The sequence below is a fragment of the Pseudophryne corroboree genome, chromosome 12, assembly GCF_028390025.1.
Source record: "Pseudophryne corroboree isolate aPseCor3 chromosome 12, aPseCor3.hap2, whole genome shotgun sequence".
NCBI classification, from domain to species: domain Eukaryota; kingdom Metazoa; phylum Chordata; class Amphibia; order Anura; family Myobatrachidae; genus Pseudophryne; species Pseudophryne corroboree.
This window is the reverse complement of record NC_086455.1, coordinates 48,795,530-48,809,077: the sequence shown is the minus strand read 5'-3', so window position 1 is coordinate 48,809,077 and position 13,548 is coordinate 48,795,530. Positions and strand designations below refer to the sequence as shown.

The window sequence follows — 13,548 nt, the reverse complement described above, 5'->3', positions numbered from 1 at the left end:
GTGGCCCTCACATGCGCAGACAGAGATGGAAGTACAGCCGTTTGGATTTAAATAGTTTAATAACCTTCCCTGACCAAACTGCATGGGTCTGTTCTAGTGTGTCCAGGCTCACGTCAATTTCAGATCCATCAGCACACAGTAACTTTGCCCTAGTCTGGAAGCTGTCAGGAGATCCAGAGAGCCGAGAACTGACAGGGGAGATACAGAGCAGGCTGTAGTCAGACATGTGTAGAGTTTCCGAGTGTGAGATTAGCGAGAGCTATAAAGAGATACAGAAATATTCTGTGCAAGGGAACAGTGCACCAAGCCTATAACAGTCCAGTCATCCCATCGTGTGACAAGGACTGTACAGTCAGGAAGCCTAAGCATACTAACCAAGGGGGTCATTCCGAATTGATCGCTCGCTGCGGTTTTTCGCAGCACAGCGAACAGGTTACTACTGCGCATGCGTATGCACCGCAATGCGCAGGCGCGTCATACGGGTACAAAGCGGATCGTTGCTGGGCGATGGTTTTAACGAAGAATCCATTCGCACAGCCGATCGCAAGGAGATTGACAGGAAGAGGGCGTTTGTGGGTGGCAACTGACCATTTTCAGGGAGTGTTTGGGAAAACGCAGGCGTGTCCAAGCGTTTGCAGGGCGGGTGTCTGACGTCAATTCCGGGACCAAAAAGACTGAAGTAATCGCAAGGGCTGAGTAAATCCAGAGCTACTCAGAAACTGCATAAAAAAATTTCGGCCCGCTCGGCTGCACCGGCGTTCGCACACTTGCAAAGCGAAAATACACTCCCCCGTGGGCGGCGACTATGCGTTTGCACGGCTGCTAAAAGTAGCTAGCGAGCGATCAACTCGGAATGTGGGCCCAAGACTGTAGCGTACCTGTAGTCCGTATCCCCGATTGGAGATAAATGGACATGTTAAGTGTAGTGGAAACTACTAAATACTGGGAGACAGTAGAGACATGAGTGATTATTCCCAGGGAGTGGATTGTCAGCTCTTGTGCAATCTAGTCTCATTGCAACTACTTATATGATGGATAAAAAAGTGGATTTCATTGAGAGATGGTGGCCTGTATACATAACTTGTGGAATGAGATTCAATTCTCCACAATATGCTTCCAAAGCAGAACAGCGTGGAGCTTTGCTTTAGCTGCATGGCCACGACAATCCCAAGACACTCACACAAGACCGATCTCTTGCGTGCAGCCACCTGATTCAAGCACATTTCACACAAAGCGAGATCCCACAAAGTTCCGACCAACTAAGAATTGATGACAGGTACGCAAAATTGCGTAATCTGGCTTCTGCACACGTACTTACGGTACAAATCGTTATTTGCATCAGTGAGGAGAGAGACGTCCAAATCATGCCCAAAATGTGCTATTGTCAACCTGGTTTTTAAAACTGCATATAGTATATAAGGGTTCTTTCCAGAATTCAGCGCCCAATAGGATGACTATAGAATCATGTATTTATGTTTTGAAGATTGAAAACAGCAATTCTGTGTAAACGGGTTGTTTTATAAAATATAGAGATGTGTGGTTCCATTTTCCTGAAATACGAACACACCTGAACTTAGGGCTTCCAAATCGGAGCAAGTCCCAGTGCGGAAACACTTTGGGGTTCCTAGTGGAGCCACTGTCAGACTGGGGCATGGAGGGCCCACCGGGGGGGGGCAGATGTAGCGGCCCATGCTTAGGGGTGTGGCCAGCTGCCACAGAGGCTTGGCTAACATGGTATGGGCCCCATGATAAATATATATATGTATATAGTAAATACTGTTAGTGCATGCATGATAATGTACCAGATTAATAACAGCAATGCACTGTAGATAATATGTATAATGTACAATTCAAGTGCACAGTCGGGACCTGATCCGTAGAGGAGGAGGTGGGCCCCCAGGCAGTGGGGCCCACCGGTGGTTTCACCTGTACCCCTGTGGGCCAGTGCAACCCTGAGTGGAGCAGAGTCCTGGCTCGGGTCTGTTATCAGTTCGGAACTTGGATTTAAAATTCGAAGTAGGGTTTTGGATTGCAAAACAGGTCCAAATTACATGATTTTAGCTGTTTTACAGATTTTTATCGATATTCTTTTGAATACATTTTTATCGATTTTTAAAGGAATCCAAAACCGAAACAAGAATCAAATCCAAATCAAAACACATGAGGGTGGTTTTGCCAAAACACGATGATGGATGAGAACCTAAACCAAAACACAGGGGTCCGAGCATATCTCTTAAAAAAAAATACATACAGTATAAGACTATAGGCCAGTGGTTCCCAAACTGTGTGCCGTGGCTCCCTGGGGTGCCTCGGGACACTTGCAGGGGTGCCCTGGGTTGGTGGTCCAGGACCAATTCAAATTATTTATGGTCAATATAATAGGCAAAACCGGTGCTGGTGGCTGCCAGTCATAAAATATGTGGACAAACAGAAGCAAATCTTGTCCCTCACCACACAACTGACCCTAAGGATAACATATAAACACGATCTACTTAATGTAATATTTCTTTCTAAATTTCTCAATAAGAAATTTTTGGCCTATGGGTGCCGTGAAAAAATTCTGATATTCTAGGGCGACATGAGTCAAAAAAGTTTGGAAACCACTGCTATAGGCACTTACAAAACATGACAGGCAACAAAATTCTGACTTTGGCTACTTTTCAAAAACCTCTGTGTGCAGATTTGATATTTTCATTAGATATCTATCATGTCTTGCCATTTTCCATTTATGCTGGGTTATCTATACAGTCACTTGAAATACAACAGAGGTTAAATAAAGGGAAATGTGTTTGTTTGCTGAACATAATATGCTGTTACAGCATTAACGGTAGATGTATAATCGCCTGTCTCTGCTAACCATCCTCTCATCTTGTTAATATGCAAATTAGACCAACATCTTAAGATGGTATGAAAGGACTCTTCTAGATATCATACATTCATTTTTAATAAGTGATGTGAAAACTTGTTTCTCAGAATCCACTTACTACTATGTCTTGTCCCATGTGATCATTGAGAGCCAATCAAAACATAAGACTTTAGAATGGCACTTTACAAAGTAATGAATTCATTGTGAGGCTGGTAGAAAAAGAAGGTATAAAACAACGATTTATAATTATAAACCAGTGCTAAATTGTAGTTAGAGATACGTAGAACAGTTACATAGGAGCCAATCTATCGGAGAAACAATTGAATAGCTCTGATAGATGTCCATTAGCACAGTTGCCCAGCTGGAGGTTCCGGCAACAATTTAATCGTCCCCATAGAATGTTGCTAACTTCTGATTTGGAAGTAAAGCAAAAAAAAAAGTTACTGTTCACCTGGGCAAAACTATGGTGAACTGCAGGTGGGACAGAGAGTTAGATTTGGATGGGGTGTGTCCAAACTGAAATCTGAATTGTAGTGTAAAAATAAAGCTGTCTAATTTGTGGGCTACATGCAAAAGCAGTCAGTATTTACCTTGCACAAAAATAAATACATTTATTTGCTCCCCTTGCATTGTAACATGGGTTGTTCCACATACAGAGTTACTTGCTACTTTGCTTTACTTCCAAATCAGAATCAGGTCCAGTGCTTTGAGTTTTGTTACATGCTGTATGCAGGAATTGCAAATTCTCTAGCATAGCAGTATAATCAAATGAAAGTAGTTGGGAGAAACAAACTCTTAAGCTGGGTACACAGTAGACGATGTGTGTACCCAGCGACATCAGCAGCAACGGGACCTGGTGGTGGAGCTGGACTCGGCAAATGCATACACACTTGCCGATGCCGGCAGCGACTGAGTGATGGTGGTGGTCATGCTGCATTCGGCAGCATGGCAATTGCTAATGACATCCCCTTTTAGCCCTGAACGTAGGTCCGAGAGAGGATGTCGCCGACGACCCGCATAAGCGTGCATCGACAGCGACACAGTGCATACACACTGGATGATTGTAACATTTTGTCGTTCCGATCCGTCGGAATCGGGCAAATCATTCAAAATATTGTTTAGTATGTACCCAGCTTTAGGGGTTCATTTAGTAATTGGCAGATTGTAAAAGCGGCTGCTTCCTGACATGTTTAATCCAAACATTTAATAGGGCGATGCTTATAATAGCAAAATATCCCATCACATGGACGACTGTCATTGGATAAAATAGTACTAAACCCAGGTTACACTAGCAAGCATCAAGACAAGCTAATATTTTTTTTAAACTGCAAAATCTTTGATTGTCAAAAGCAACCTCGGTGACAGCTGTCCATGCTCGTTGTCATTTTGTGGACTCGGTGGAATACGTCTCGAGCTTAAAAAATGGCACCGTTGCTACCTTTCACAAAGTATGGTCTCTGTGGTACCAACTTCAATCTTCACCTCTCCCTGGTCTCTGCTAATGTCCTTTTCTTTCATATCATCTTCTATCCTTTCTTTCCCCTTATAATTCCTCCCCTTGTTTAGTCGCATTGGTGCCTCAACTATATTTCCCTTATGCTTCAGCATACTGTATTTATTATTATTTTTGTCTCCTCTCTGGGAGAAGCCCAAAGAGGAGAGGAGATACTGCTGGCCACTTTGGGAGGAGGGGCTGAGTGGTCACACCATTAGGCCCCACCCACCACAAGTCGCTTCATTTAGCCCTGCCTCCTCAATACAGCACCATGATTCCGGTGTTTCCCCCCCCCATCCTGTCCACTTCACTAGGAGCAGCCGGGATGCGGGAGATCCACCTACTCTTGCGGGGGTCTATTCAAAAACTTAGGAGTCTCCCGCAACTCTTCTAGGAGAGAAGGCAAGTATGTGTTTCGGTCCACTTTATGTCAGTTCCTTGTGACCAGTAAGACACTAATTTTTGCGGGGCCTTCTGGTAGTATGCACTTGCTGTTTGGGCTTCCATAGTATGTTTGTACATTACTGTATATTATTGCTTTCTTCATTTTCAGTGTACCCTGCTTCCATAGTATCTGATTATAATGTTTTATTGTTACAATATTGTGTATTCACATCTAATTGTGTACCTTCTTATTGACACCGGGATCCCGGCCGCTAGAAAGTCTCTTGCTGGCTCGGTGGCTCGCCATAGGTTCTACGGGTGACGTGGACACCAACAAGTGGGAATAGCCCTGGCACAGCTGTCGGCATTCTTGGCAGTCGAGATCCAGGCGTCAATATTCTGACGGCCAGGATATTTATTTCATCCCATGCTGATCATGTGATACGCTTAAGGGTGATGCACCCCAAAAACCAATATAGTTATCAATAAAATTCAAGTGTTTATGTCCTACTTTTAGTAACAAATTCTGCATTAATTTATGACTAATTATGATTTCTCCTATAAGACTTACTAACCCCTAGCACTATCTTCTACATTGTCACCATGTAGTTATTCTTTGTCTGCTGATAATGCTCCAAATACACATACACAATCACACACCTATGTATAACAGTTCCACCCTTGGAAAAGTCCCTTTCTGTTTCCAGTGAAAGTGTTTGTCCTTACCTGGATTCTGTCCCACACGTGTCGGTCATTGTCCTGTCTCTGTATGTCCCACATTAGCCTCTGTATTAGAGCTGCTCTGTTTTGCCGCCCGCTGTGTGCTGGACCACCAAGATGTGGACTTGATTGCCCACTGCCTTTCAGATATGAGGACATGTCACTTGGGGTACTGGGAGAGAGACAACGGGGTGAGCTGGGCCCAACCTCTGAGCCTGAACTAACCTCCCAGTCCTCCACATCCCTTAGAGGTGGTTGTGGATCTCCAGGGGTTGGAGATACCAGTTGTGAAAGGCTACCTAGGTGCAAGGCAAGAAGGTCGGCTTGGTGCAAGTGTGAGGGCAAGGCCAGGAACTCATCTGACCCATACCAATTGTCTGTCCCTAATTCTTGGGGTGGTGAAACCAGCAGTCTGTTATTATGTAGCTCTCTCTGATTTTCATATGGTGTTCCACATTGGGAGTGACTAGGACTACCAGGAAACTGTCTACCATTAAGGGACAGGTGCACTTGACTGTCATCCTCTTCCATCCCCACATTCTGTGCTGTGCCATCCTCTTTAGGTACTTGGCATTTAAAAGATGGTGGGGCTGTAGAAGAGTATGTGGGTGTCAGACTAAGACTGAACTGTTTTTTTGGGGAAGAAAGACATACAGGCAGTGGAGAGTTCATCTCAACAGACGCTACGTTGTCTGTCTGGGCCCAGTTAATCACATCATTCAGAAACAGTCCCTTCTTTGGCAAAGAGGGCTGAGTGGGAGAGTCTCCTCCGTGGTCACTGCTCTCCTGAAGTGGTCTTTTTGGTGTGGTGCTTTCAGTGGGAGGTAAAGTTTTGAGAGATTGATGTCCTGGGTCATCCATCTGAGGTGCAGACTCTTTTTCCATCTCGGCATCAACTGGGGTATCCTGGTCAGGAATCACGCTTAAAAGACCAGGGCCCTTAAAGAGATCTGGAAACTCCTGTTGCATAGCTTTGTATGTCCAGTCTTCTAGGGGCTTTGCAGGTGGAGGTGGGGTGTCTTCTTCCCTGGGACTGTAGTCTGATAATTCGAAGGCAGTTATCCCACAATCCAGAGATAGGTAGTCTGGGGGGCATCGAATAGTCAGTTGACCAGAGCCATCCACTTCGGTGAGAGCATCCAGCCTATCCTGAAAGAAGAAAAATAATAGTGTTTTACTATCCATTCCTAAGTACCAATTGTACACAAAGCGTTGTGCCTTACAGTATTGAGTTAGATTTCTGACCAAGGCCCTTATCAGTGTGGCGCTTACTAAGTTTAAGTTGGTTTCTTCCCATATGTTTGTGTCTGTTAGGGTAATTATATTGTGAGCGCCAGTGGACCAGAGACTGATGTAACCGCACTCCTGAGCCAAGATTGCTACTGCAGTACCCCCCAGAGTGGGTGCTCCAGGCAATGCACCCTGCTTTCTGTACAGCCACTCACAGCATCCTGAGGATACTCTGGGCAGTGCTGCTCCCTGGTGATGTTGGCCCCGTCCCCACTGTATTATTTATTATTATCATCATCATCATCATCATCTTTTATATAGTGCCACCAGTGGTGTAACAGGGCAGCTGTGTGCCCAGTGCTGCCCCCACCCCTGGCACGCATGGTGTCATGACATTACGCAGAGGGTACGGGGCCAACATCACCAGGGAGCAGGGGTGTGGGTTGATAGATAGATGGTGTCTAGTTAGACAGTCAATAGATAGACACCATATGTTAGACAGACATTAGGTCGACAGGGTCAAAAGGTCGACAGGGTCAAAAGGTCAACATGAAAATAGTCGACACAACAACAAAAAAAGGTAGGCACCATGTTTTTTGCATTTTTGTGGTTTGTGTGGATAGTTTTGTCATCTGGGACCCCCGATTGTAGAAAGGCATACCCTCGCGGGGCTCACTTCACTCGCCATGCTTCGGGCTCGGTGGCTCGCCACAAGTTTTATAACCAAGACTATGCCGACATGGATAGAGAAGGTATGAAATAGTCCAAAAACATGTTGTTATTTTTTTTTAAACGTGTCTATCTTTTTTATGTCGACCATTTTCATGTCGACCTTTTGACCATGTCGAACTTTTGTACTGTCTACCTTTTTCAAGTTGACCTTTTGACCCTGTGGACATAATGTCTGTCTAACATATGGTGTCTATCTATTGACTGTCTAACAAGACACTGTCTATCTATCCACCGGATACCCAGCACTTCTGGGTGCTGCAGGTCACATTAAAATAGACACACAGGAAAGTACAGTGAACGCTTATCAGAAAGTGTGTGTCTCCTTGCTTACAGTATTTATTGGTCTATTCTAAATGCATTAAAGAACAAACATCTAATGTCAATGTAATGTGCATGAGCACTAACGTACAATAAAGTTGTAGCAAAACTTCTGCTATAGCAACAACACTTGTGTAAATGCTACATAATAATAAGTAACTTGTGTGGCGGTGTGAAACTGCTACTACTCAGCGGCGGGTGTGGTATGGAGGGTCGACAAGAGTTAGGTCAACAGTGTCTAGGTCGACCACTATTGGTCGACACTAAGTAGGTCAACATGGATTCTAGGTCGACAGGGACTTTAGGTCGACATGACATAAGGTCGATATGATTTTTTTCACTTTTTTGTGTGTCATTTTCTTCATAAAGTGAATGGGAAACCTAATTTTATATATATATATATATCCCTATACAGCCCCTCACCTATATAATATCACATACACAGTGTGGGCGCTGGGGACTTATCCCTCATAACTGCACACTACAGACTCTCCCTCTGCACCAGCACCAGAAACAGCAATCACCATGTTTCTTCCTGGCCGCGCAAGGCATGCCGGGAGTTGTAGTCTCCCCACAGCACTGCCATGACGTCACGGTGACGCGCACACTCCGCAGTCTATCATGCCAGATACACATATGCCCCATAGTGCCAGATATGCCCCACAGTGCCAGTTATACATATGCCCCACAGTGTCAGATATGCCCCATAATGCCAGATATACATATGCCCCACAATGCCAGATATACATATGCCCCACAATGCCAGATATACATATGCCCCACAGTGCCAGATATGCCCCACAATGCCAGTTATACATATGTCCCACCCACCCCACACCTCCCACCTCCCTCCAACTGCTTACCTGCTGCTGCTGGATCGGGGGACGGAGAGGAGAGCAGAGCGCGGGCCCATCCCTCAGTGCTGCTCAGTCAGACTCTGGTGGTCTCCGGCTGTGCCGGCTGTGCCGTGTATCTTCTCCCATATGAGAAGATACACGCTGCGCCCGGAGACCAAAGTCTGACTGAGCAGCACTGAGGGACGGAACTGCGCTCCGCTCTCCTCTCCTTCCCTGACACAGCAGCGGGCTGGGAAAGAGAGGAGGATTACATCGGCGGCTTTTACCGTAATAGCCGCTAACAGCGGCTATGGTGTGTGTGAGTGGCGGCCCGCAGGTACAGCGTACGGGCGGCTAGATTCTTAACAGTATGCCGTACCCAGGCGTACCGCTACACTTACAGGCCTGGTCTCTCCTATCCAGATCTGTGACTCTATGACTCAGCGCTCCTAGCCACACCCAGCGCCACGCCCAGCGTTAGCAAATGAGTCATAGAGCCACAGATCTGAACAAATATATATATGAGATGCACTGAACAAAGAGGAAAAAAGAAAATAATAATTACTTTATGAGGGCAATATTACTTAATGAATATATTAGGGTGCCAAAGTAAGGAGTAAGGACTGCTAATAGGGCCAATAAAATGTATTTATCATAGTGGAAAAAATATTTGATGTCACTATAAGTGATGCTCACATCCTACATTGGATGCAGTCATTACAGAGCGTTGTTTTCAGGATGAAATAGGTGGCGACGGGCAGTCAGGGTAGGCAGAGCCTCACCTGTCATCTCCAGTGTACTCCAGAGTTTTGACTATAAAAATTATTATAATAATACAAAGAAGATATTTATAACTATCATCGTCGTATTATTCTAATCATTTTATATTTAAAACTCACCACCAAATCATATGTGTGTGTAAATCTGGCTCTGGTAGGACCCAGTGCCTCCCCAGCCATTTACCTCACTGCACCTCGCTGGAAATATGCGATAATATAAGGTAGTAGAGCTATTATTAGTCGTTGGGTTAATGCACCCCCTGCACTGTGTTCACCTGTTCTGTCCTCTGTTCTGTCCCTTCCCTTTCTCCAACCCCCATTTGCTGCCCTTTCCCCAGCCCTGCTGCTTCTTGCCTCTTGGTCCACCTTGGTGAACGACTGCAGGATGTCCGTCTGCCGAGTATAGTTGCCGTTGCTGTCCTGCAGCCCTTGTAGGATCCTCTCCCTCAGGACCAGCACAGACACCCGCAGCTGGTGCCACAAGAGTTGCACTGTATGTATATCCACAATAACATTGACAGAGTATGACAAGAGCTTCAGGGAGAATTCTGTATCCAGCAGAGCATGGATCTGTTCCACGTGATCGGAGATATCCTCACAGATTTCCTGCCACGGAAAGAAGAAATGAATGTTACAGAGATAATAGACCAGCAGGTGCATAACATAGCATAGCAATAAGATTCAAAAGAGCATAATATAGTAATTCAAAGGAGAAAAAAAAAAACAGATGTACAGAAACAGGAAGTAACGAGTGATGCAAAACTAATGAAAGAATCAAATAATTAAAGCGGTTTTAAAAGAAAAGGACAATAAACTGAAACGGAAGCTTTAAATTATACAGATTTGCAATTCAGCCCTCTGACGATATATATTCCTGCAAGATAATAAAGCCTATGCTGACTTACCAGCTCATAAGGGGTTAATGAGAACAAAGGATAAGACATGAAAATGAACAGTCTCATATTAATACTTACACCATACAGCTGTGCAAAGCCTAAAATATATAGACATTAAATAAAGAGATACCAAGCATCTGCATTCATGCTTCTGACCCCAAAGAACTTGCAATTTAGTAGGGTGTTGCAGCCATTGCTGATGATCAGATTAGCTGTAAGCTCTGTATAAAGGAGCAGGGCATTGGGCAGCCCCCGGCTGTGCCTGTGCGTGTCCCCAGATCATGACACAAGAGGACAGCTGCCACAACCCTTTCAGCTGTCGCCCTATTTGCTGCTAAAACACACACAGAGCTGTTTCAATCGATGGCACAGTCTGAGACTTTACATACAAACACTTTATATCTCCTTGTAAAATGGGGACTGCACACAAATGAGCTGTTAGCCATAATCACATTAGGAGCACACTACATAAATACCAGAAGGACGATGCTTCAGACAACTCAAACATGAGCATTTGAGTATCAATATGTAGTGTCACATGTATTCACTGCTTTGGGTAAACCTTCTGGGGACTTATACAGTGACACACTATACAGAGCAGGCTTGTATACGCCCTGAAACTTTCTAATAATTCCTAATACATGACCTGCAAAAAAAACACAAGCGTTCCCTACCTGGAGATGATTTATGTCCCCACAACTGGTCTGTCAGTCAAGCCCAAGATATAGGGCCTTTCTCAGCGTCTGGAAGGACCCTACTCTGAGCCATGTCCTCTGAGGCCAGTCACTCAATGCCCCTCCCAAGAGCTATTTTAGGAGCTGATTTCTCACCAGGGGAATGTGACAGAAAATGGGAGAGACCCTTTAACCCCCAGCAGTACAGGAGACTGACACACTTCACTGACACATTACAGGAGATACAGCATTAACCTGCACCTTGCTGGAGGGTAACACATCTACTCAGAAAGCTACAGCTGAGGTGATCTCTGCACCATGGTACAGCTGAGGGGATCTCTGCACCACGGTACAGCTGAGGGGATCTCTGCAGCATGGTACAGCTGAGGGGATCTCTCCACCATGGTACAGCTGAGGGGATCTCTCCACCATGGTACAGCTGAGTATAGCTGAGGGGATCTCTCAACCATGGTACAGCTGAGTATAGCTGAGGGGATCTCTCCACCATGGTACAGCTGAGTATAGCTGAGGGGATCTCTCCACCATGGTACAGATGAGGGGATCTCTTCTCCATGGTACAGCTGAGGGGATCTCTCCACCATGGTACAGCTGAGGGGATCTCTCAACCATGGTATAGCTGAGTATAGCTGAGGGGATCTCTCCACCATGGTACAGATGAGGGGATCTCTTCTCCATGGTGCAGCTGAGGATATCTCTCCACCACGGTACAGCTGAATACACCTGAGGGGATCTCTCCACCATGGTACAGCCGAGAGGATCTCTGCACCATGGTACAGCTGAATACAGCTTAGGGGTTCTCTCCAGCATGGTACATCTGAGGGGATCTCTCCACCACGGTACAGCTGAGGGGATCTCTCCACCACAGTACAGCTGAGGGGATCTCTCCACCACGGTACAGCTGAGGGGATCTCTCCACCACAGTACAGCTGAGGGGATCTCTCCACCACGGTACAGCTAAGGGGATCTCTCCACCACAGTACAGCTGAGGGGATCTCTCCACCACGGTACAGCTGAGGGGATCTCTTCACCCCAGTACAGTTGAAGGGATCTCTCCACCACAGTACAGCTGAGGGGATCTCTCCACCACGGTACAGCTGAGTGGATCTCTTCACCACGGTACAGTTGAGGGGATCTCTCCACCACGGTACAGCTGATGGGATCTCTTCACCACAGTACAGCTGAGGGGATCTCTCCACCACGGTACAGCTGAGGGGATCTCTTCACCACAGTACAGTTGAAGGGATCTCTCCACCACAGTACAGCTGAGGGGATCTGTTTAAGGGGCATATTTATTAATAATTGCAGCCAGCCCTCAATATTAAAGATTAATAATCACAGCAATGGGTGTTGGATCAACAAGGGTTATGGTTGACAGGCATTAGGTTGGCACCAAATGGTTGACATGCAAAAGGTCGACAGGTACAATAGGTCAAAGATAAAAGGTTGGCCGTGCTTAAAGTCGACAGGTACAAAATGTCGACAGATTCAAAAGGTCAACATGACACAATTTAGCAAAGCTTGGAGAGAGATAAAGTTGAGAGAGATAAAGTAACAATCAATCAGCCGCTAACTTTCAGTTTTCAAACATGGCAGTTAGGAGCTAACTGGTTGGTACTCTATCTCACACCACTTTATCTCTCTCCAAGCGTTGATAAATCTCCTCCTTAATTTGCTGGAATGTATGATCCCGAGTTGCCGGTACATGTCGGTCTTACCTTGTACTTTTAACACAACATTCATATTTCTGAGGATGTTTTCCCTTTAATTTATGTCATACTTGCCTACCTGACCCTCTCCATGAGGGAGAAAATGCTCTGTTCCTGGACTTTCCTGGTAATGTATGATTGCCATCACCTGTGGTGAGCTGGGTAATTGATAAGAAAGGTGTTTCACCACAGGTGATGGCAATCATACATTACCAGGAAAGTCCAGGAACAGAGCATTTTCTCCCTCATGGAGAGGGTCAGGTAGGCAAGTATGATTTATGTGCTGGCATCAACCTATTTATAAATGACTTACAATATAATGTTTGTACTACATGCAGGCTTTGGTTGACTCAGCAATATTACAGTTATCTTTTCTCATTTGCCCTTGATAGCCTACTGCACAGGTTCTCAAACTCGGTCCTCAGGACCCCGCACAGTGCATGTTTTGCAGGTCTCCTCACAGAATCACTGGTGAAATAATTAGCTCCACCTGCAGACTTTTGAAAATGTGTCAGTGAGTAATTAATACAACTGTGCACCTGCTGGGTTACCTGCAAAACATGCACTGTGTGGGGTCCTGAGGACCGAGTTTGAGAACCACTGGCCTAGTGCAATACAGCTTACTTAGGGGATCGGTATGGGATCCCGGCTTACGGGATGCCGAATGTCACTATACCGACATTGACATCCTGGGTGCCAGAATGCTGGCAGCGGGGCAAGCCAATCGAGACCTCTTGTGGGCCCGCTGTGGGCCGGGTTGTGCTCACTTTGCTCGCCACAGGTTCTATTCTTGCTCTATGGGGTATTCAATTAGTGCATACTTGCCTACCTGACCCTCTCCATGAGGGAGAAAATGCTCTATTCCTGGACTTTCCTGATAATGTATGATTG

At 45.6% G+C, this 13,548-nt stretch overlaps 1 protein-coding gene across 1 annotated transcript in view; it reads right to left on the bottom strand.

The window, feature by feature from the left end:
- Positions 1-13,548, bottom strand: part of AKAP6 (A-kinase anchoring protein 6) — a 389,266-nt gene that overhangs the window by 262,199 nt on the left and 113,519 nt on the right. The window contains exons 3-4 of the mRNA XM_063947473.1: positions 9,715-9,966; positions 5,472-6,614 (exon numbers count right to left, since the gene is read on the bottom strand). Of these exons, the coding sequence (XP_063803543.1) occupies positions 5,472-6,614; positions 9,715-9,966 (1,395 nt within the window). The remainder of the gene's footprint in view (positions 1-5,471; positions 6,615-9,714; positions 9,967-13,548) is intronic.